Here is a 25,139-nt window from a genome sequence, read left to right as displayed (position 1 = left end):
TTATGTGACACATTATAGTTTTTCTAGTTATTCTATGTACTTCAAAGTGTATTCTATCATTTGTATCTGACAAACCCTTGTAGACAAGCAGTGTAGATGAAACTAGCTTCATTTTATACATATAATGAAGTGAATCTCAAAGGGAACACACAATAGTGAAAGAGCTGACACCTGAGCCCAGACTTTACCAGTTGTTCCTTGTTTTTCCTGTCTGTACTCCAGAACCTTCTGATAGTAATTTATACAGTAGTAAATTTATGTGAAATCAAAAGATAAGAAAAACGACAAAGTATTACAACAATCAATTAAAATGTATTTATTTTATTTTAAAAGGGAAGTTTCTGCTTATTAATAGTTTTAAATAGCAGCCTCTTTGGGTTCTTCTATAAGTGACAAGTTGAATAAATTGCAGGTTCTGCAGTTGTCAGTCATCACCTTGCTCGAGTTCTGCTGTTGTGGAAGTGTGTCTTTCCAGCATCTCCTAAAGATCTAGAAACAGAAAAGAGCCGAGGAGATTCATTTACTTGGCAGGTTACCCTGGAAGGACGCGCTGGTGCACTGAGTGGTAGGTTGAGTTTAGCATTTTTTACCCTTTTGGCTTTTCTTCACCCTATGTATATTGTATGTTTCATTTAATGTAAGAGGGTGGGGAGCCCTGCCTGTAACGATTTTTGTAAGTGAAGGTGATTGATTATTTCTTTTTTTTCTTTTTTTTTTTTAGAGAGAGTTAGTGAGAGAGAGAATTTTAATATTTATTTTTAAGTTTTCAGCGGACACAACATCTTTGTTTGTATGTGGTGCTGAGGATCAAACCCAGGCCGCATGCATGCCAGGCTAGCGCGCTACCGCTTGAGTCACATCTCCAGCCCGTAATTGATTATTTCATGATGATAACTGAAGAATGAAGCAATCAAGTTTGAAGTTGTAAATTCTTAGGCTAATGTGTATTTTGTTAGATGCAGTCTAGTTGAAAACTGTCAAAATTACTTTCTCTTAAACAGATATTTATTCCATTTTTTAGAAATATTAGATTTTTTATTTCATTAGCAGTGATAAAGCATGGTTTCTATTTAGTCTATACACATATGAAAGTTGTTCCCTTTGAGGATGTAGACGTTGTTGAAAATAATATTCTACCAGAAAATTTGAACTAAGGAAGGATAGGTTCCCTGGAAAGATTAGGAAGCAGTCTGATGGCATCTTATTCTTAAAAAAGAAAACCCAACTTTGAATTTGATCTTAAAACTCAGTCTAACTTTAAAATACTTTCTCCTCATAGGAAGTAACTCCCAATAAAAAGTTCTTTGTTTCAGGTGACATCTGTAGAAATCCTAACATGATGACTTGAGTCAACATGATTCTATAGAACTAGTCTAAGCTAATTTCTTTTTTTTACTTCTGAGCTCTAGGGCTTAGTAAAACCCCAGGACAGCAATATTTTATCAATTTAGTTATTAGTCTCTTTTAGTAATTCTAGGAAGGTTGTTATTATTAGCTTCATCATCATCATCGAATGTGATTGGAAGTGGCAGATTCTAGGTGCTGGGGTTGTGACTCAGTGGTAGAGTGCTTGCCTAGCATGCATGAGGCACTGGGTTCCATCCCAGGCACCACATAAACAAATAAAATAAAGGTATTGTGTCCATCTATAACTAAAAAAAAATATTTTTTTAAAAAAAGAAGTGGCAGATTCTAGATTTCTTTTTATACTAGAATTTTAGTAATATTTTTGTTTTTGGTGCATTTCTTATTCTGCTAATAAAATTGCTTATGCTGTACCATAATCAAGTGCTCTTTTCATGGTCACTTATGCTGTGCTGAGTTAAAGTCTGTTCTCTTTTTCAGCTATCAAGAGCTTTGTTTCCTACTGTGGTGATCTCCTTACTGAGGAAGTAATTCAGCGTCTTCTTCCACCACTTCCTTGTGCTGTGGATTTGCTAATTCAGTAAGGATCAGCTGTTTAGATTGATAAACTTTTGCAACAGCAATTTAGTTAACCTCTGATTATGTAATATCCCTTAAGTACATTACTAAAGCAAATTTCTGTGGTTGGTGAATGATTTTTCTTTTGCAGAGGAAGGCAATCATTTAGTTGTGTGACTTTATTTTAGGCTAGGATCTTGAAAGAAAAATACATATTAAAAGGGAAGGAAAATTACTTGGGTGAATAGTATACTTTTCAAACAGGCAGATTTTACAAGAAATTAAATATTAAGCCTGTTAATCTTTTCAGGTATTCATTTTATTGGTTCGTTAGTGCTGTTCTGTGTTCATAAGAACCAGATGCATGTTAAAAGTTTCAGTTTTTTGTTTGTTTATATTTTTGAGTTATACATAAACAATAATGAAACAGAGAAAAGCCAGTATTTATCATGAACATTTATAATTTCCAAATTAATATAATATACAGAGAAATTCTGTCCAAAAAGTATTTAATGATATATTTTCTATATATATAAAAATATATTTAAGATATAGCTTATAAAGCATGATCAAGGGGCTAGGATGTGGCTCAAGCCGTAGCGCGCTCGCCTGGCATGCGTGCGGCCTGGGTTCGATCCTCAGCACCACATACAAACAAAGATGTTGTGTCCGCCGATAAAAATAAATATTAAAAAAATTCTCTTTAAAAAAAAAAAGCATGATCAAATCAACATCTGTGATTTAAAAACAATTAAAGCAGGGGCTACAAACATTTCCTAAGAAAGGGCCAAATAGTTAATATTTTGGGATTTGTTAGCTATGATGTCTATGTTGCAATTGCTTAACTCCTATAATTGTAGTTCAGAAGTACTCATAGAAAATACACAAATTAATGAATGTGGTTGTCTTCCTGTACAACTTTATTTACAAAATTAGTTGGTAGACTATATTTAGATGCCACTAAACTAGAGCATTAATAACTCCAGAGCATAATAGGCATGTCTTTAACCTAATTTTTTAGGTCATTTATCTTTTTTATTGATTTATAAGAATTTTTTTCATATCTTCAACAGTTGTTTTGCTATTCATCAAAATATTAAAATAATTTCTACATTTTTAATTAATAGGCATTCTTAATTTAAATGCCAGTTTATTAATTAGTCTTTTGCTTTTTTAGATAATACTTTTTATCTTTAAAAAGTCTTCCTTACTGGAAAGTTTCTTTCTTTTCTTTCTTTCTTTTTTTTTTTTTTTTAACTACTGGGGATTTAACCCAGGGCTCTTAACCACTGAGCCACATCCCTGGGCCTTTTTATTTTTATTTTTTTATTTTGGGACAGGGTCTTGCTAAGTTGCTTAGGGCCTTGCTAAGTTGCTGAGGCTGACTTTGAACTTGAAATCCTCCTGCCTCAGCCTCTTTAGTTGCTGGGATTACAGGCATACGCCACCATGCCCAGCACAAAGTTTATTTTCTTATAGTTGTCTCTGGAATAGTTTTCTGTTTGGAGTGAGGTAGAGATCTATGTTGTTAGGCCATGCATGGTGGCACACCTGTTACCAGCAATTCTGGCAGCTGAAGACAGGATTGCATGTTCGAGGCCCCCTTCAGTCACTGAGCAAGACCCTTTCTCAAAATAAAAATTTTAAAGGGGGGAGGATATACTTTAATGGTAAAGCATCCCTGGGTTTAGATCCCCAACACCAAAAAAAAGGAAAAGAGAGAGAGATCCGTGTTAGTCATTTGGGCTGCTACAACAAAATATCTCAGACTTGGTAATTTACAAAGAATAGAAATTATTTCTCATAGTTCTTGAGGCTAGGAATCCAACATCAAGGCACTAGCAGGTTTGGTGTTTAATGAGAGCCTGGTTTTTGCTTCCAAGGTGGCACCTTGTTGCTGCATCCTCTGAAGAGGATGAATGCTGTGCTCTCATGTGGCAGAAGGATAGAAGAGCAAAAAGGAGCCAAACTCCCTCTGTTAAGCTCTTTTGTAAAGGCATTCACGTACTTATTGCATTTTAAATAAGTGTGTGTGTGTGTGTGTATGTGTGTGCGCACGTGCACAATGTATGCTATGAATCTGTTTATTCCTGCTGTATAAAAATGTTAATTGAAGACTGGGGAGCACTTGCCTTGCACATGTGAAGCACTGGGTTCGATCCTCAGCACCACATAAAAACAACAAAAAAATAAAGATATTAAAAAACATTTTAAAACTGTAATTGATGCAGCCACCTTGCTAAATTCTCCTATACTAAAAATTAATTTGTAGAATGTTCTAGAGTTCAAGGACATCCTGGTTCAAGGATATCTCATAGTGAGACCTTGTCTCAAAAAAAAAAAAAGAAAGAAAGAAAAGAAAACCTGAAGAAACCCTTCAGTAGATGAATGGATAGGGAAAATGTGATATATATACACAATGGAATATTACTCACCATTAAAAGAAAACAAAATCATGGCATTTGCAGGTAAATGGATGGAGTTGGAGAATATAATGCTAAGTATAGTAAGCGAATCCCAAAAAACCAAATGCTGAATGTTTTCTCTGATATGAGTATTCTGATCCATAATGGGAATGGGGGGTGGGGGCATGGGAGAAATGGAGGAAACTTAGATAGGGCAAAGGGGAAGGAAGGGGGCCTACTATTTCAATTTCGAGTATTTTAAATTTTATAATTCCTTTGAATGTTAGCAGTATGTTCTTAAACTTCTCAATGTGTGGAATGATTTTTAGTTTGATTTTTAGTCTGGTAGTTAATTATTTTTAATGCATTATAGTTAATGGAATATAATCCGTATGTCACCTGCTATGTTTTTATTTAATTGTTGATGGACCTGTATTTTTTTTTTATTTATTTATATGTGGTGCTGACAGTCGAACCCAGTGCCTCACATATGCTAGGCAAGTGTTCCACCAGTGAGCCACAACCACAGCCCACCTGCTATATTTTTGAGACTTTCTTTGTGACAAATGTTTTGTTTTGTTAAGCCTTCTTTCTTTCTTTTTTAATACCTTTGGTTTATTTATTTATTTATTTATTTTTATGTGATGCCGAGGATTGAACTCAGGACGTCCCACGTGCTAGGCAAGTGCTCTATGGCTGAGCCATAACCCCAGCCACTGTGGGTTCCAAAAAGTTCCATTTTGCTATTTCATTAATATTTGCTTAACCTATCAGTACTTTACAGTGATGTATTAAAAACCTTCATTATGCTGAATTTATCACTTTCTAATGGTATTTCTATTTTTACTTTTTTATATTTTGAAATTATTAATCAGGTGCATTAGAGTTTAGAATTATGTTTTTTCTGATGAATTGAAATTTTTGTCATTATACATTATACTTGAAACTTTTTTATTATAATCTAATCTGTATGATTATTATGTGTGGTTTGTTTTTCTCATGACTCTATGTGTTTAGGTATGTCTCATAAATTACATAGAATTGGATTTTTTTAAAAAATTAAAACTGGGCACAATGGTACACACCTATAATCCCAGTTATTTGGAATGCTCAGGCAGAAGGATCGGAAGTTTGAGGCCAGCCTGGGCAACTTAGTGAGACATTGTCTCAAAAAAAAAAAAAAAAGAATTAGGTATATAACTCAGTGGTATAGCACTTTCCAAGAATGAATGAGCCTAGGGTTTCAATCCCTAGTACCTACCACCAAAAAAAAAAAAAAAAAGAAGAAGAAGAAGAATCTGACAGTCTCTACTTTAAACTGGCAGTGTGTGATGGGTTTCTTTATCCTACTTGATATGTTTTATTGGACTCATGCATTGTAAGATTTCAGAAAACTGGTTGTTATCTCTTCAAATATTGCCTGCTCTCTGTTCTCTTAAAACTTTTCTTTTAGACTCTAATTAGATAGGTTTTTGTTGTTGTTGAGTTGGGATTGATGGCATGCACATCTGTAGACCTACCTACTTAGGAGGCTAAAGCAGGAGGATCAGTGGAGCCCAGGAATTAAAGGTCAACCTAGACAACATAGTGAGACCCTGACTCTTAAAAAAAAAAGAAAAGAAAAGAAAATTTTAAAATAAAGGTATTTCATATTTTAGCTATAATCTTCTGATCTGGCTAGAGAAATACAAAAATGCTGTAGATTTATTGTAATTTCTGTTACTACAAAGTTCTACCAAGTTTTATAAATGTTTTTTGCACAGTATTTACCAAGCTGAAAGATATTTTAAAAAGAAGCCTGGAACTGGATCTGGTAGTTTATTCCTATAATCCCAGTGATTTGGGAGGCTGAGACAGGAGGATTGTAAGTTCAAGGCCAGCCTAGGTAACTTAGCAAGATGTTGTCTCAAAATAAAAATTAAAAAATAAAAAAGAGAGATCTGGGAATATTGCTCAGAAGAAGAGTACTTGCTCACTAGGTGTGAGGCCCGTGGTTTACTCCTCAGTACTGCAATAAATAAATAAATAAATAATTTTAACATGAAATGGGGGCTGGGGTTTAGCTCAAGGGTAGAGTGCTTGCCTAGCACATGTGAGGCACTGGTTTTGATTCTCAGCATTGTATAAAAATAAATAAATTTTAAAATAAAGGTATTGTGTCCATCTACAACTAAAAAAATTTTTAAGAAAACATGAAATGGAAGCAGTGTGGTTTATTTTTAGCTATATAAAGAACATACACGATCTATTACATAGGTTTTAGGAAAAGCATAAGTCAGTAGATAACTCTTTTCTTCTAAAAAGGAGAAATGGCAAACAGTAGTTTCCTAGAAAATATGAATAAGTAAACATCACCAGAATTTCTTAGAGAATGTAGACACCTATGCAATGAGTTTGAAAGATATAGTCCAGGAGTACAATAAAAGCAGCTCCATTGAATTTCTGTATGCTAAAAGAGTTCAAAACTGTACTCTAGTTGATGACCTGGTACTTGCAAAGAATAGTTGTCCAACAATAAATGCTTGCGAAATGATGTGCATTGATAAAGTAATGACTTAACACCAGTAGTAAACAGAAGATAAAGAGGAGTAAATGTAAGTAAAAGAAGGAAGTAGAAAGATAACAATTTGTGAATGAAACTTCTAGGAAAACTGGCTCAGTTTATATTTTATTAAAAGAAAATTTGTTTCATGATTTTGTGGGGTTTGGTCATTTGTTCTTATTGGTGATCTTATTTTCAGATCAAATTTCCAACAGATGCTTGGGTTTTCTCTAGCAATTTTTGTCTCCTATTCGTATGTATGTTTGGATGATTACATTTTTACATGTTAGATTTATTTTTGACAACTGCCAGGTTGTAGATTTTGAAATTTTATAGTAAGAATTTCAGTTTCCAGACCTAATACTTGTGGCCTTAGAAATCGAAACTGGCTAGATAGTTTTGTTAAGTATGTTAGAAAAGTTAGAATGATTTCCACATATGATACTGTAGCCCCTTTTATAATCAATCCTTATTAAAAAAACTAAAGCGTCACTAATTTTCATTAATATATATAGCTAATTTATGTTTATATCTCAGCCTGTTCAATACTTGTGCATTGACCTCTAACCTACACACTTAAGAGAATACTTTTTTTTTTTTATTTCAAGGCTTTCTTCAATACTAAAAACATATGGAAATCCTTTGAAAACACCATCAGTAGTTTATAGACAAAGGCTTTATGAACTGTTAATTTTGTTACCTCCTGAAACCTATGAAGGTATGTGCCTTATACCAAAATTTTTTATTGTTTGTGCCTTGAAAGTAATAATTGCTCATTAAATAGTTGAATAAATGAACCAAATGTCAACTATTTAGTACCTTGTTTCTAGAAATTTAAGACAGTCTAATCTTAATCCATGTGTTCACCATTTTATAGTAAATAAAATATATTATTTAGAAAACCTATTTATTTTTTCATTTATTATTTTTGTTGGTACATTAAAATTATACATAATAATAGAATTATGCAGAATATGCAGTATTCATATATGCATATGACTTAATTCGATCACTGTCATTCCCCAGTACCCTTTTTTCCCTCCTCTTCTCCCTCCCCATCCACTTGCTTTAATCTCCTTTCTGTTGTTATTTTGCACAGTATTATTACCTACGTGGGAGGCTAAAGCAGGAGGATCAGTGGAGTCCAGGAATTAATTCGTGCATTGTGTGTATATGATTTATTGTGATTTATTTGTATATGACAGAGCATTATTTGATAGACTTCCAAAAACTTCCCTATTCTTTTCCCTACTCCCTCCTCGTCCCCTTTCTGTACTAAGGGGACAAAATTAAAATGTTGTTTTGCCTAATGCTGTCCTGCCTCTTTACTTATGAGTAACCTACCAGAGAACTAATAAACAATCACAGTTTAGTGGTAGGTTGATCTTATTCTCTGCTATCTCTGATTATAAAAGTGACCTGTTACATATCTAACAAAAACTGAGAGATAATTTCTGTGTTCCACAGCGTAGATACCTGTTAGATTGTGGCAAAAGCAATTCCCCTTGGATTTTTACTATAGTACTTTGAAATTTATTTTCAAGCTACATTTGAAAAATATAGACCTTTTTCCCCTCAAGTCTTCTTTAAACATTTAGGAATACAAGAATATCAGCTCAAAATTTTCAGTGTATCTTCTGTTGAATGATAGTGTAGATCTATCCTTAAAGAACTAAAATTAGGGAAATGAAAAAGAAGTTTTGTACTTTTTTTTTACTTATATTTTCTTAATTGGAGTTTGGGAATACAATCAGGAATCCTAAAGAAATAATAAGCATACACTATTTATTATTTTAAATCAGGTCCAGAGTGTTCATTAACAGATATAGTCAAGAATTAACTGTGAGCCGGGCATAGTGGCACATGCCCATAATCCCAGCAGCTCAAGAGACTGATACAGGAGAATTGCAAGTTCTAGTCCAGCCTTAATAACTTAGAAAGACCCTGTCTCAAAAAAATTTTTTTTGAAAAGTGGGGGTGGTAGGGTTTGGGTATGTGGCTCAGTGGTTAAACACCCTGGGTTCATCTCTAGTACTCGGGGAAAAAAAGACTATGAATTTAAGAACTAATGAGTATACACTTATATATATTTTAAATCAGGTCCAGAGTATTCATTAACAGGAAAAGTCAAGACTTATTATGAAAAGAAAATCTAAATATACCTTCTTTGTCTTTTTAATTGTATATACTTTTCATGTTTATCTATATGAATTAAAAATATAAAAATAATAATATGGACATTTATATTTTTATATTTCAATTAAAAATAACTTGCCATTTTTCCATCTTTATAATTATAACAATAAAAGTAGTAAGGGTCCCTCTATCCCTTAGGAATATTGAATTTAAGAGCAAAATTTTCACTTTTTTTGTGTGTGTGTGGTACAAAGGATCAAATTCAGGGCCTCACTCATGATATGCTAGGCAAATGCTTAATGAGTTACATCCCCAGTCCTGTTTTCTATTTTTAATAGATTTGTATAATATGTATGAAGTACAATAGTAATATAGAATCACACCAGTTATGTAATCACATATACACATAGGGTAATAATATCCGATTCATTCTACTATCCTTCCTTCCCCACACCCTTTCTAAATTCATGATATGATGGGGCTTATGTTCTAACTGCACCATTAAAATATTCATTGTCATTTCAAATAATATACCTTACATAGTATAGTAACAACCTTTAGCAACTTCTAAATCTGTAACACAGAGGAAATAGTAGTCTTTAGATGAATTTACCTAATTAATTTGAAAAATAAGACTGAGTAACAAAACAGGTTTAAAGTTCTGATCTTAAACTCCGATCATATCAGTTACTCTAATGTCTAAAAGTCATCTGACAAGACATGAAAATTGTTTTTTTTATATGAAAAGTATTTTAAGAAATTAAAGTAATTTCCTCATGGTTATACAGCAAATACTTTTCAGAATGACAGTTTTCTGTAGGTTGTGGAATGAAAATTGAGTTCTTAGTTTTAACTCTCTATTCCTCTTTCCTCATCTATAAAATAGCAGTACTGACCTGACTGCATGAGGTTTATTATGAGGATGATGTACAAAGGTTTTAAAAGGTTTCCTGACACATTAATTTACCATTTTGCCTTGTCATCCAAGATATGAAACACTTAAATTAAGCAGTAGATATACCACTTATAGTAACTGAAATAATTAATTTCATTAAATTAATTGAAAACTTGGGTCTTGAGTCTTTAATAAATATTTGTTGTTACTAGCATTACTAATACTGGTGGTGTAGAAAAAAATGCCAGGTGTGGTGTCACATGCCTGTAGTTCCTTCTACTCTGGAAGCTGATTCAGGAGAATGAATTGAGCCTAGGAATTTAAGGTCAGCCTGAGCAATATATAATAAGACCCCTTCTCTGAAAAAAAATTAGAATAGCTACACACTTCCTGATGTATTCTGTCACCTGAAGTAGGTAGAAATCAACTCTATCCCTCATTTCATCCTTATGCTATTGCTCAAACAATTGAAAAAGTAAATATTTTTCTAAGGCAGTTTTTACTCATTCCTGCAATACTTAAGTTACAAACTGGCAAAAAAAAAAAAAAAAAAGTTCTATGTAGATAAAATTTTCTATGATAATCCGTCAGAAATTAGGGCAAAACATCTTCGAGATGATAATTTGGGCAAGTATGATAAATAAACCAGTTTTTCAAAATGTAAATATAGAGAGAAAAGCATATGCTGTCTTGTGTCTTAGAAAAGATCACGAAATACTTCCTTATGAAAAATTAAACTGCACCAGGGGGCTATAATTATCAAAATCCAGAGTGTAGAAAGTTCTACACTTTGTTGCTTCAAATGAATCACAATGAGGAGGAAAAAAAAAAAAAACAGGTAGAATGAGAATATTGAATTGATAAATATTTAAATATCACCTAGCTGCAATGTGTAGACCTTATTTACATCTGCATTTAAACATAGAATCAAACAAAAACAGGCACTTATGATAAGACAGTTGGAAATTCGAACACTTACTAGATATTTGATTTCTAGTGTTTTTTTTTAAACATGAGATTTTGATAGTTTCAAATAAAATGTCTTTTAATGGTAAAACATTCATGGATAAAGTGATATGCTATCTAAGATTGCTTCTAAATAATATGAAGGCCAGGTGCAGTGGTGCATACCTATAATACCAGCAGCTTAGGCTAAGGCAGTAGGATCAGAAGTTCATAGCCAGCCTCAGCCATTTAGTGAGGCCCTACATAACTTAGTAAGACCCTGTCTCAAAACAAAAACTAAAAAGGGCTGGGGATGTGGCTTATTCCCAGTACCAATCAATAAATAAAATGAAGGATGGTGTTATAGTGAGCAGGGATATAAGTGAAACAGGATCATTCCACCTGTGTGGAGGATAGGGGTCATGATATTATTGTCTCCTTTTAATAGGTTTGAAATTTTCCATAATAAAAACATATCTAAATATAAATGTTTTCAGGCGATGCTTCTTTTTTCTATTAAAAAGTTCATTTAACAAAAAATTTAATATGAAAGTGTACATGACCTGATTTTTATGTCATAGTTAAACAGGCCCTTTGAAGAAGGGACATGGATTTCTCTGCTGAACAGCCATTATTTATACTCATTCCAAGGCTTCTAACATGATGATACTATTTACTCATATTACCACCATTCCAATATTGTTCTGTTGCCCACTAGTTGCCATCTCCATATATTCATCTATCACAAGTTTCATAAAGGGATCAAATCCCACAATATTCCTTAGACTTATCTGCCACCATTTAATTTCAATGATAACTTCTTGTCCATAAATTTTATCAGTTCGGGAGCTTTGTTCATGTTGTCTATTTGGTAGACTCAGAGATGCTTTCCAAGCCATGCTTCTTAAAATCCAACATAATTCTCCAAAAAAAATTTAAGAGGATACTTGCTATGTTGCTCAGCCTGGCCTCAAATTCCTAGGCTCAAATGATCCTGCCTCATCCTCACCAGTAGTTGGGACTAATAGGCACACACCACCATGCTAACTAAATCTATTTTGTTTAAACAAGAAAAGGAAAAACAAACAGAATTTATTGCATGCCTAAGGAATGAGAGTATTAGATGCCTAAATTTATTTTTGTGCTTTGTTGGGGTTTTTTTGTTTTGGTTTGGTTTGGTTTGGTTTTTGGTACCGGAGATTGAAGTAGGGGCATTCAACCACTGAACCACATCCCCAGCCCTTTTTTGTATTTTATTTAGAGACAGGGTCTCACTGAGTTGCTTGGGTCCTTGCTAAATTACTGAGGCTGGCTCTGAACTCCCAATCCTTTTGTCTCAGCCTCCCAAGCCTTTGGGATTACAGATGTGTGCCACCACACCAGGCTTATGCTTTTTTTTTTTTTTTTTAATTGATCGTAGTATTCACTCAGTATTATGAGGCATATATTTTAAACTGTCTTTTCACTATTCGTTCTTAACCTTGTGAGCAGCAACACATTGATTTGTAGGGCATTTTTCAAGGACAAGGATACAATATTTGGCTACAATATAATAAAATTGGCCATTGTGTGAATTAAAGCTCAATCTGGGCTTGTTTTATCCTGTAGTCTAACCAGTTAATTGCTTGTTCTTATTGCTAATTGCTTTTTCCCTGTGATTCAATAGGACACCTCTGTGCTATCCTCAAAGAACTGGCTGCTGACCTTACTGCCCCTGATATTCAGGTGGCTGCATCTACATTTTTACTTCCACCTCTTTGTCATCAGGATGATCTTTTGATATTAAGTCCTTTGCTACAAGAGACTGACCATAGATTTATTGAAGAACAGGTATGACCGTTTTTTTAATAACGCTTGAATAGATTCAACTGATGAACAATGATATTTTTTAAAATCCTCTGTTTTTTTAATCCTCATTTTAGCTCCTGCTTGGTAATGGGGGTGCCTGTGGAAGTCTTGAATATGACCCTTATTCTATTTATGAGAAGGATGTAGAGGGAGATTCTGTGCCTAAGCCCCTGCCTCCTACACTATCAGTTATTAGCTCTGCAGCAAAGCTCTTTGGGGTTGTCTGTGCTCATGTGGGAGAAGCTCAAAGGTAAATCTCTTCACTTATCCTAACATAATATATAACTGGTTCAGTGAATGCATAGTAGAGAACTAACTAGTGGGTAAGAAGAATGTTGTCAGAAGATCTTATTAACATAGAAGATTTCTCATAAGTGACAAATGAAGGTGAGATAAAGGTTCTTCATTTGACTAATACTAAATAAGGAATTATTAAATACCCCAAACCACTAGGTATTATTGTGGATACAGTTCTTTACCCACAGTTAGCTTATAATGTAGCTGAAAATACAAATGGAAAGGTCAATAGTGACAAAAGAATATTGATTTATGAGCAATTGCTACCTTTTTTTTTGCTTAGACTAAGGTCTTATAGGCTTTCATACTTTGGAAATTTTACAGAACTATTTTATAGGTTCAGGGATTAGTCTTCATTTAGGTTGGTTTCAAAATGTTGGTTTGGTACTGGGGATTGAATCCAAGGGTGCTTGGTCACTGATCTATATCCCTAGCACTTTTTATGTTTTTTTTTCTTGTGACATCACTGAAATTTATTTGTTTTAATTAGTGACACATGACAGTACAGTGATCTTGTCATATCATACATTTGAATCATATGGAATATAATTTCTCATTTTTCTGAGTATACAGGTTACAGATCACATTGGTCAGGCAGTCACATATATACCCACAGCAATAGTAATGTCTATTTTATTCTGCTGTCCTTCCATTCCTTTTGAATCAGGGTCTCACTAAGTTGCATAGGGCCTCACTAGGTTGCTGATAGCTTTGAACTTGCTGCCTCAGCCTCCCAGATTGCTGTGATTACAGGCGTGCACTACCGCATCCAGTTAGATTTTGTTTTAATAAAAATGTTGAGACATGATAAAAGCAAAACCTATCTTCCTATTTGGATTCTAACTAAACAAAAGTAGTAGACAGTACTTTGGAGAGTGTTTAAAGGAAATAGTCTGGCCCCATCAAAAAGTAGGTCATAGCTATTATCAGTATCCACCAGTGGGTGTCATTAGAGAGCCTTAGGAGAGAAATACATGGCTAGGAAAGTTAAATTTCTAATTTCCTGTTATCCCAGATATATTTGTTTATGGCAGCTGTTTTTCTGTTTTGTTTTGTTTTTTTACTTTGGAAGTAATTTTTTTATGAGAAATTATATTTTAAGCTAGTTGGTTCTTTTCTGACTATAGAATTCTACAAATAAGAAAATTTAATATTGTGTTACTAATATTAAAAAGAATATAAATATACTAATATTAATACTAATATTACTAATATTGAATAAGAAAATTTAATATCGCATTGCCAATATTAAAGCACTAAAAAAGCTAAAGCCCTAAAATATTGAAAGGTTGAGAAGTTGATATTTTGTACAGAAAGTGTTATTGATCTTGTTCATGTGTTGTTTGTGGAGTTTTTGTTTGTTTGTTTGTTTGTTTTGTGTGTGTGTGTGTGTAGCATAAAAGAGTAGGATTTATTCAAATGAGAAGAAAAGAGAGAGCTCCTACAGGGTGAGAGAGGACCCAATAGGGGTTGCCTGTGGTTTTTGTTTATTTGTTTTGCGGTACTGGAGTTTAGACCCAGGGATGTTTTACCACTGAGCTACATGCCCAGCCCTTTTTTATTTTTGATTTTGAGACAGGGTATTACCAAGTTGCCAAGACTAGCCTTGAACTTGTGATACTCCTGATTTAGCCTTTCTGGTGGCTGGGATTATAGGCATGTGTCATCATGCCCAGCTGTTTATGGTTATTTTTAAATATGTTTTGCATCTGATTGCAAGAAAAATGAATAATTCACATGAGGATTTTTCATCCTTGGTTTGTTTTGCGGTCCATTGTAATCATCTAAACAACTTTTAAAAATACTAAAGATTCTAGCTGGGCATGATGGCACATACTTATAGTCCTAGCTACTCAGGAGGCTAAGACAAGAGGATTGTAAATTCAAGGCTCAGCCTTGACAACTTAGTGAGACCCTATCTCAAAATAAAAAAAATAAAAAGGAATGGGGATGTAGCCTAGTGGTTGAGTGCACTTGGGTTCAATCTTCAGTCCTGTAAAAACAAAAAACTAAGGATTATGATTTATTAGTATGATGTACGTTCTATGGTAGGCACTGAAATTTTTAGAGACTTCTTAGATGATTCTCATAGGCAGCCTAGAGTAAGGACCACTGCTGTAAATGCATTGCTTCCAGAAATGCTATTACTCTTGAGTAAAGAGAGAGGAAAAGTTTAGCAGTTCTCAGTACTTTAAAAAAAAAAATGCCATTATATACCCTCTCTGGAAGTAAAAAGTAAATCAGCATTTTCAGGTGTATATTTTTGCCCTTTATCTAAGTGCCCTTTAACTAAATGTTTGTATTCCACCTGGACTTAAAACTTTTTTATCTAGTCATTTTCTTACAAACTGATAATTATATATTATCATTGATACTACTTAGGAATACCAGTTGGTATTACTAAGAACAAATCATCTCCATCTTCCTGACAATTCAATTGTTGAGGTCTCTAAAGGAATTAGTGTCGTTATTTATCCTGAACTCTTGTTAATAGCATATTAAAAGACTGTCAGGATTAGGGGGCAAAAGATAGAGAAAAAGTTTTGGGTCTCCAGCAACTCTCTTTTATAGTTTGACCCATGAGTGTGAGCAGGAAAATAATGCAACTCAAATTATATGGTATGAAAAATTCTCCAGCTCTAACATTATATGTTTTTCCTACTTTCAACATGATACATTTCCATTTTAACAGAGATACAGGATATGATCTAATAATATGATCTAATATGATCTTTAAGTTTATAAACTTATGCACTGGACTGTATGGTTGTCCCCTTGATGTCACATTTACCCTCTACAATCTTCCTGAAATGTTATTTGGGTATAAATATATCCTTTAAACAAAATGCCTTAAATATGTTTTTGATCAATGGGCAGAAAATTGTTCCACTATAATAGTTAATAAAATGGGGAAATCCCTGATAATATTGTTTAGGAGATATTTAGAAAAGAAACAAGGTCATCAGTAAAGTGATCCCAGATTTCAGCTTTCTTTCTTTCTTTTTTTTTTTTGCTGTCCTAGGGTATTGAACCCAGGACCTCACACATGCTAGATAAGTGGCAAACATGCTACCACTGAGCTACATCCTCAGCCTCATCATCTCAGTTTTCTAAAAATTATTTTCATATGCCTAGGGGGGGAAATGATAAGAACAAAGGTGACAAAATATTAATGGTGGCTCTTTCTAGATGGTAGGATCATGGGTGAATATTAGAGTGGTATGGTTTTCCCAATTCTTAGTGATCTTCTATTTTTATTATATGATATGAATTGATATGTATAGTACTTTTTCCAGTGCACATAATATATAGCCTAGCTAGCACCTTCCTTTTTTCTTTGACTTTTGCAGTTGGACTTTTTAAAGGCACAATGCCCATATCTATGTTGCTTTGATAATAAAATTATCATTTGGAGTACAATTATATTAAGCATGTGGCCTCAACATAATGATAAAGATCTAGCTAAGAACGGGGGAATTTTATTAGAAATACACTAGGGTCAGATAAAAGCATACCCATATGCCATCTTCAGGCAGTCACACCCTGTTTTTACCTGTTCAACACAATTAACCTTTGTGTTTATTAGACAAGTAGATTTGACTGCCTACTACCTGCCAAACACAAGATGTTAAAAAAAATGAAGATAAATTATAAAGCATTATTCCTGCTATCAAGATAATTCATAAACCTCAAAATAATATTCAATGTTATTTCAGCTTTCCTTAATTTAATTGGAGAGTTGAGGGGAAAGAAAATATTGAGATTAGAGACTATGTCTATAAGAAGAAATTGATAGAAAAATGGGGTGACTTGTTTCATGGCTATATATCTTTAATCTCAAGAAATTCAAACCTCTGGGGGCCTGGGTTATGACTCAGTGGTAGAGCTCTCACCTAGCAGGTGGGAATCATTGGGTTCGATCCTCAGCACCACATAAAAATAAGTAAATAAAGGTATTGTGTCCAACTAAAATTAAAAAAAAGAAAGAAAGAAAGAAAACCTCTGTGCTATAAAGACATGAAAAATGATTCACAAAAGACATACAAATAGTTAGTAGACATGCAACCCCAGACCAAAAATAGTATGTATATTTATTATAAATTGTGTTAATTGGAAAACTACTCGCATCAGAGAGACAATGGTTAAATAAATTGTGGAGCATGTGTTTAATGAATTTCAGGTTCACAAAAGTTACCAAAGAATAAAATTAATTTAAAAATACTAAAGAGGTAATATTAAATGAGAAAAACAAGAGTTAAAATTGTGTTATATTTGGTGTGATCCCAAATACATTTTTGAATTATGGGTGGGGGTTCAAAGAATTGTGCCTCTTCTACTTAACTATCAATGACATATGTTGGTGCTAAGTTTAAGACAAAGCAATGTATTTGACTTTAATAAGTCTTAGTATTAAGAACCAAGGAGGGCTGGGGATGTGGCTCAAGTGGTAACGCGCTGGCCTGGCATGCACAGGGCTTACTCACTGGGTTCGATCCTCAGCACCACATAAAAATAAAATAAAAATGTTGTGTTCACCAAAAACTGAAAAATAAATATTTTTATAAAAAGAACCAAGGGGCTGAGGCTATGGCTCAGTGGTAGAGTGCTTGCCTAGCATGGTGTGAGACACTGGGTTCGAGTCTCAGCACCACATATAAATAAATGAATAAAATAAAGGTCTATACATCTAAAAAATGTATATTTAAAAAAAAAAAAAGAACCAAGGAATCGGCTAACAGTGACACTTAACTAGACAAATGTTCATTAAAAGAAGACTCAGGAGATCCCTGTAATCTGCTTCTGTGTTGAATTTGTTGCAACTTGATATGAATTTGATAATTTGGGGGTAATTTTTTTTTCATCTATTTCTAAAAGGTGGAATTGTCTGTTCTAAGCATTTAGTCAAAAGCTATAAGGGCTGGGCTTGGCGGCACATACCTGTAATCCCAGACACTTGGAAGTTGAGGCAATAGGATCACAGATTTGAGGTCAACTTGTTGAGAGCCTGTCTCAAAATTTAAAAAGGGCCGGGGATGTGGTTCAGTGGTTAAGCACTCCTGGGTTCAATCCCCAATACCAAAATTGTCTACTTGCTTTTAAATTTTGTTGATTCTTATTTTAGGCTTCTTATATTGGAACAGCTTTTGAACAGTATGAAGCACACAAAAGGAGCTCGTCAACAAGTAGTTCAGTTACATGTTGTTTCTTCCATTTCTAATTTTTTAAAGGTAATTCTACTTTTTTAAATTCAAATATTTGCTTAATTCTTTTTTAAAAATGTATGGCTAATTATGGAGAATAATATTTTTAAAGAGCTTTATTTTCTAAATTTGTCCTAATCTCCTGATGGTAGTGTTTCAGGATTTGAAATTCTTCTACTACTTCTTTGTATAATACCAGCCTAGGGATTGATGGTCTGTGGCCTATGGGCCAAATCCAGTTCACTGTTGCATTTGTGACTTATTGTTTCTAAGTAAAATATTACAGGATTCATTCAGATGGTTCCTTTTAGACATCTATTAATGTTCTTTGGAACTCATTTATGCCATAGTGATAATTGATTGCTATTTTGTTTGCCTGGTGGTAAAATTTTAAAGTACTTTGTGAGAAAAAGATGGAATTTTGTTTGTGTGATCAGTGTTCATTTTTGTGTTCTGATGTTTTAAAGTATTAACATATATGAACTTACATGTTAACAAGAATATACATTCTCAGCTAGACAAGAGAATTTGCTATAGTTATAAATTTGAATTTTTCTTTATGTATTTTAGTATGTGGCTGACTCAAAGGGAAGTTTAGGTCCAGATGAAATGAGAAGACTTGCTCTAACATTAGTGATGGGAGCCCTAGAAAGTGCCAACCCCCTTTTGAGATGTGCAGCTGCAGAGGCATGGGCTAGATTAGCCCAAGTAGTTGATGATGGAGCTTTTACTGCTGGATTAGCTCAAGTTAGCTTTGACAAGTAAGTTAATTTTTTATTTAATACCAGGGGCTATGTGATAAAAGTGGTAATAGCTTGCTGATTTGTTGGAACTAGTAAGAAATCTGATTCATAGATTTAACTAAGAAAAGAAAACTGACAAATGTGGGTGCCAAGAGCATGAAAGAAGAACCTATAGAATGGGAGAATATCTTTGCCACCTGCATCTCAAATAGAGCATCACTCTCCAGGATGTATAAAGAACTCAAAAAATTTAACACCAAAATAAATAACCCAATCAATAAATGAGCAAAGGAATTGAACAGGCATTGCCCAGAAGAAGAAATACAAATGGTCAACAAATGCATGAACAAATGTTCAACAGGGGCTGGGGTTGTGGCCCAATGGTAGAGCACTGGCCTAGCATGCATGGGGCACTAAGTTAGATTCTCAGCACCAAATATAAATGAATGAATAAAATAAAGATCCATCAACATCTAAAAATCTATTTTTAAGAAAATGTTCAACATCTCTAGCAATTAGAGAAATACAAATTAAAACTACACTGAAATTACATCTCACTCCAGTCAGAGTGACAGTTATCAAGAACACAAGTAATAATGAACATTGGTGTGAATGTGGGGGGAAAGTTTCACTCATATATTGCTGGTGGAACTGCAAATTGATGCAACCACTCTGGAAAACAGTACAGAGATTCCTGAGAAAACATGGAATGGAACCACCATTTGACCCAGTTATCCGACTCCTCAGTATATACTCAAAGAACTAAAAATTAGCATACTACAGTGATGCAGCCACATCAATGTTTCTAGCAGCTTAATTCACAATAGCTAAGCTATGGACCAACCAAGATGCCCTTCAAATGAATAGAAAAAGAAAATGTGGTATATATACACGCTGGAATATTAGTCACCCATAAAAAAGAATGACTTTTGCCAGTAAATGGATAGATCCAGATAAGTAAAATAAGCCAATCCCAAAAAACCAAAAGTCAAATATTCTCTCTGATATGTGAATGCTAACACACAAAAAGTTGGGCGGGGGTGGAATAGAAAAGACAATAATAAAGGAGAATGAAGGGAAGGGAGGAAGGATGAAATAGGAAAGATAGTAGAATCAATCAGACATAACTTTCCTATGTTCATATATGAATACACCACCAGTGAAACCCCACATCTTGTATAACCGCAAGAATGGGATCCTAATTAGAATAAGTTATGCTCTATGTATATATGTCAAAATACATTCTGTATATATACTCTGGTCATGTATGTATAAAAGAAACAAAAAAAAATTTTAAATAAAGAACTCTCATGGCCTGCTGATCTTTTTTTTAATATTTATTTTTTAGCTTTAGGTGGACACAATATTTTTATTTTATTTTTATGTGGTGCTGAGGATCGAACCCAGTGCCTCACACATGCCAGGTGAGCGCACTACCGTTTGAGCCATATCCCCAGCCCTTGGCCTGCTGATCTTGAAACACAAAAATATTACTATTTCAGCTTTAGTCTTAAGTAGTAAGAGAAAGATCACTATCTAGAATATGAAGTGACCATCAAGGGAATAAACTCTAGGACAGTTAGATATTTAATGGAGTTTTATTATGTAAAATATAGATGATAGGTAGTAGCACCAATCTACAGGAGAAGGAAAAACTATAGACTGCAGATTAAAAAAAAAAACCAAAAACATAAACTGTACTTTGATTTCTGTAGTTCTATCATTTTGGGTAGATTGCTTAATCCTCTCAGCCAGTTTTCCTCTATTTCAAATAGAAGGTTATTAATACTGTCTTTTCTATTTAAGAATATTAATATAGGCACCATACACAGTGGTCCTGGAGCCTGAGGCAGGAGGATCATGAGTTCAAAGCCAGCCTCAGCCAAAGCGAGGCGCTAAGCAACTCAGTGAGACTCTTGTCTCTAAATAAAATACAAAATAGGGCTGGGGGATGTGGCTCAGTGGTTGAGTGCCCCTGAGTTTAATCCCCGGTACCAAAAAAAAGCTTCCTCTAAGACTATTAATGTAGGCCAGGCTGATGCTAACCTCAGAATTGTTGAGAAGATTATAAAGAAAAATTAAATATCATGGCACAGTGGTATACACCTATAATCTCAGCTGCTCAGGAGACGTGAGTCAGGGATCACAAGTTTGAGGCTAGCCTCAGGATTTAGCAAAACCCCCTCTCATAATAAAATTTAAAACAAAAATGAACTAAGTGTAAAGTGCTTAAATTAGCTGAGAGTTGTAGAATCTATCACACATAACTTACTTATGTTCCTATGTGAATATACAACCAGTGAAACTCCACATCATATATAACCATAAGAATGGGATCCTAATTAGAATAAGTTATACTCCATGTGTATATGTCAAAATATATTCTGTATACTCTGTCATGTATATATACATGAGTTCTATGCCCAGGACTGTCTTTTTTATCTATCTGTCTATTTATTTATTTATTTGGTATCAGGACCCAGGGATATTTAACCACTGAGCCACATTCCCAGCCCTTTTTATTTTTTATTTTGAGAAAGGGTCTTGCTAAGTTGCTTAGGGCCTTGCTAAGTTGCTGAGGCTGGCTTTGAATTTGTGATCCTTCTGTCTCAGCCTAATGAGCTGGAATTACAAACATGCACCACAGTGCCTCCCTCACGGTTCTGTCTTTAAAAATAAATAAATAAAAATTTAAAAAGGTTGTCTAAATGACAGAGTACATATGTTAGGCTTGATTTTGTTTTTTCAATGCTTGTCATTTATTTTTATTCCCATAATTACAGATTGAAGTCAGCAAGGGATGTGGTTACAAGGACAGGACACTCGTTGGCTTTGGGATCCCTAAATAGGTATTTAGGAGGAATAAGTTCTTCTCAGCACTTGAATTCTTGCATTGGGATCCTTTACACTTTGTCTCAGGACAGCACTTCTCCTGATGTGCAGGTGAGTACCTCACACAATGCCTTCCTTGAAATACATGATTTGTAGATGATGTTGATTGTTTTTAATGACCACTGATAATTTGTGAATAATATTTCCCCCATTAATGTTAAGGCAAGTGTTAACTTTGATTAACTTTGTTAACTGGATTTTTTTAAATGAATTTATTTCTTTTAATTAGGTATATATGACAGCAGAATGCATTTTGATTCATTGTACACAATTGCAGCACAACTTTTCATTTCTCTGGTTGTACATGTTGTAGCATCATACCATATGTATAGTCATACATGCACCTTAGGGTAATGATGTCCATCTCTGTTAAATGGATTTTTAAAATTCAAATTTATCTATATTCTTTCAACTAGAGTGTCTGAAGTCATGTTCAATATCTTTTATTGAAAAACATCGCTCTTCTATAATAAAATATCATTATACTCTTCTAAATATATTAGCATATTTAATCCTCACTGTAATTTAGGGTGTATAGGCCCTTACAGCAAAATAAAACTGAAGCTTACAGAAGCTTAGTTACTTGCTCATAACTGAAAAGCCAATGAGCTGTGAAATCAGGACACGAACACCAATCATGGAATCAAAATCCAATTTTTAACCACTAGACCATATTTTTGTACATATCTTACCCATTTCAGTCAGTAAAATCATTCTCCTGATATTTTAATGATTTTTATTGTTCATGTTCTTTTGCTTTCCTTATCTCTTCCTTAGTATAGTAACCTCCAAATGAGTTATTTTTTTATATTTTTAGATTCTTTTCTTTCCAACCCTCTCTAAATATGAAACCAATTTATTTTTCTAGAAACTTTCATTTTGCTGCTTCCCAAATGAAAAGGTGGGCAAACTGCTTATTGCATTTTTTTAAATATTTTATTTTTTTTAATTGTAGTTAGACACAATACCTTTATTTTATTTATTTATTTTTATGTGGTGCTGAGGATTGAACCCAGGGCCTTGCACGTTCTAGGTGAGCACTCTACCGCTGAGCCACAACGCCAGCCCTGCTTATTGCTTCTTAATCAACTTCTTATTCTAGTCTTATCCACTGACCCAGAAAGTCTGTCTGTTCTTACACCAATGTACTTACTGTCTTCTCTCCCAGATGTTATTCTCATATCTGCATTTACATTTTTTCCTTTTGTCATTCTCCCTCCCTTTCTTATCTGATATTTTAAATTTTTTAGTGTTTTAAGAACCAATTTAACCACTATCTCATTAAACTTGAACATCTCTAATCCATAGCTTTCTTTTTTTGAATTACCATATTTTTAATAGTCTCCTCAACATCATTGAATACTTGATTGAATTGACTCAAAAAGTTTTCCATTTTTCAACCATCTTTAAATACAGTACCTTTTCTTTCTGTTGTATTCTTCTTCCCTTTCAAGGAAGTCTAGGTTTATGTTGAATACCTTTTTGTTGATTAATTTAAATGCTTCTTTCCATAGTTTCCAGTGTAATCAAACCTAAGTCATCTTGGAGCTGGGGGTTGTAACTTAGTGATAGAGTTTATGCTTAGCATGCACTGCACAAGGCCCTAAGTTGAATCCCCAGCTTGAAAAACAGACAAAAAAGCCCTGAGTTTTCTTGATTGCTATTATCATCACCTAACTGATAAGAACTCATTGTTGTACTAAAGTATTTTAAGCTTTCTTACATATCCATTGATGAGAGAGAGAATTTTTTTTCATTTCATTTTCTTAAGGGGTTGGAACTTTTTATTAGCTTCTTATTGTGGAACATTCAAACAGTCACAAAAGTTGAAAATACGATAATTGGGGCTGGGGCTGTAGCTCAGTGGTAAAGTGCTTGCCTCGTATGTGTGAGGCACTGGGTTCGATCCTCAGCACCACATCAAAATAAAGATACTGTATGTTCATCTACAACTAAATAAATATTTTTTTAAAAAAGAAAATACTATAATGAACTTATTTTACTTAGCATTCAGTTTCATTGGTTATCAGTGTAATGTGTAATGAGTATCTGGATCAAAAGACATTATCAGTACCCCACACCTTCTTATCATGCTATCTTCTAGTTAACTATCTGCCCCATCAAGGATAACCACTGTCCTTATTTGCAACAGCATAAATCAATTTTCTTTCTTTTATAATTTACATAAGTGCAATTAGACAGTAGGTAGGTACTCTCTATGTCTGCCTTTCTTCATTCCATGTTTTGTTCAAGAGATATGTCCATATTGTTGCATGTAAGTTGTAGATTTTGTTGAATCCTTTTTAAAATTTGAATTTTTGTTCTTTATATAGGTTTAAAAAATGAAATTTTCAAAAAACTGTATTTGATTCAAGCTGTTAGCTAAAGTACCAAACATTTATCTTGAAATTCTTAGCACTGAGCTATATCTACATTTGGTGATTGTCTCTGAGTTGGTTTTATATTGGGTATTTAAAGAGAAAAATTCTCTTTTTCTTTTTGTTTTGGGGGGTGGGCAGTAGTAGGGGTTGAACCCAGGGGTACTTTACCCCAGTTCTTTTTATTTTTTATTTTGAGATAGGGTCTTGCTAAGTTGCTGGGATTAGCCTCAAATTTGCAATCCTATGCCTCAGCCTCCCAAGTGGCTGTAATTACAGGTGTGCCACTGTACCAAGCCAAGAATTTTCTTAATATCTCTCTCTCTCTCTCTCTCTCTCTCTCTCTCTCTCTCTCTCTCTCTCTCTCTCTCTTTGTACTGCTTCAGTCAATGTAAGGAAAATTTTATTGAGGTCCCAAGGCCATATATGGGGCTTGGGCAGGAGGCCACCATTTGGGGAAAGGAGCCAGTGAAGGGCTTTATTTCACCTTCTTTTTGGGCAGAGATTATTGGTGTGGCCACTCTTCTTGCAGCAGCTGACAGCACAGGGGGGCGCAGGTGGGCATAACACTTGTGATAGATCATCTTGTCACAGTTGTACTTCTGAGTCAGCTGGCACAGGGAGGGCTCAGTGATGCCACCTGGAAGGTGAAGCACCAAGTGCAGGGAGGACTCTTTATGTTGTAATCTGAGAGAGTGCAGCCAAATCTTCCAGCTGTTTGCCCACAAATATCAGGCGCTGCTGGTCAGTGGGATGCCCTCCTTGTCTTGAATTTTGGCTTTGACATTCTCAGTGGTGTCATTGGGCTCGGCCTTGAGGGTGATGGCCTTGCCCGTCAGGACTTCTTGTTTGCTGGGGTGTACAATGATGCAAAAGATGGTCTTCACAAAAATCTGCATCTCTGTGTCTGCCACTCAGGAGCTTTGTTGAAGAG

The 25,139-nt window shown here is 34.2% G+C and overlaps 1 protein-coding gene, 1 long non-coding RNA gene and 1 pseudogene across 10 annotated transcripts in view; 1 reads left to right on the top strand and 2 right to left on the bottom strand.

Annotated features, from left to right (window-relative positions):
- Positions 1–25,139, top strand: part of Heatr5a (HEAT repeat containing 5A) — a 121,091-nt gene that overhangs the window by 51,036 nt on the left and 44,916 nt on the right. For all 9 annotated transcript variants that reach the window (XM_027929835.3, XM_071607817.1, XM_071607818.1 and 6 more), the window contains 8 exons: positions 413–565; positions 1,846–1,945; positions 7,479–7,588; positions 12,513–12,676; positions 12,769–12,944; positions 18,114–18,219; positions 18,763–18,953; positions 21,719–21,878. In XM_027929835.3, the coding sequence (XP_027785636.1) occupies positions 413–565; positions 1,846–1,945; positions 7,479–7,588; positions 12,513–12,676; positions 12,769–12,944; positions 18,114–18,219; positions 18,763–18,953; positions 21,719–21,878 (1,160 nt within the window). The remainder of the gene's footprint in view (positions 1–412; positions 566–1,845; positions 1,946–7,478; positions 7,589–12,512; positions 12,677–12,768; positions 12,945–18,113; positions 18,220–18,762; positions 18,954–21,718; positions 21,879–25,139) is intronic.
- LOC114088250 (uncharacterized) overlaps positions 301–25,139 on the bottom strand; it is a 114,260-nt gene continuing 89,421 nt past the window's right edge. Inside the window, exon 5 of the long non-coding RNA XR_011706594.1 lies at positions 301–489. This is a non-coding gene — a long non-coding RNA (uncharacterized lncRNA). The remainder of the gene's footprint in view (positions 490–25,139) is intronic.
- On the bottom strand, positions 11,488–11,705 carry LOC114088249 (small nuclear ribonucleoprotein G pseudogene; annotated as a pseudogene).

Source organism: Marmota flaviventris, chromosome 2, assembly GCF_047511675.1.
Source record: "Marmota flaviventris isolate mMarFla1 chromosome 2, mMarFla1.hap1, whole genome shotgun sequence".
Taxonomy (NCBI): Eukaryota; Metazoa; Chordata; class Mammalia; order Rodentia; family Sciuridae; genus Marmota; species Marmota flaviventris.
Note: the sequence above shows the minus strand (reverse complement) of the source record. Positions and strands in the feature narration are given on the sequence as shown.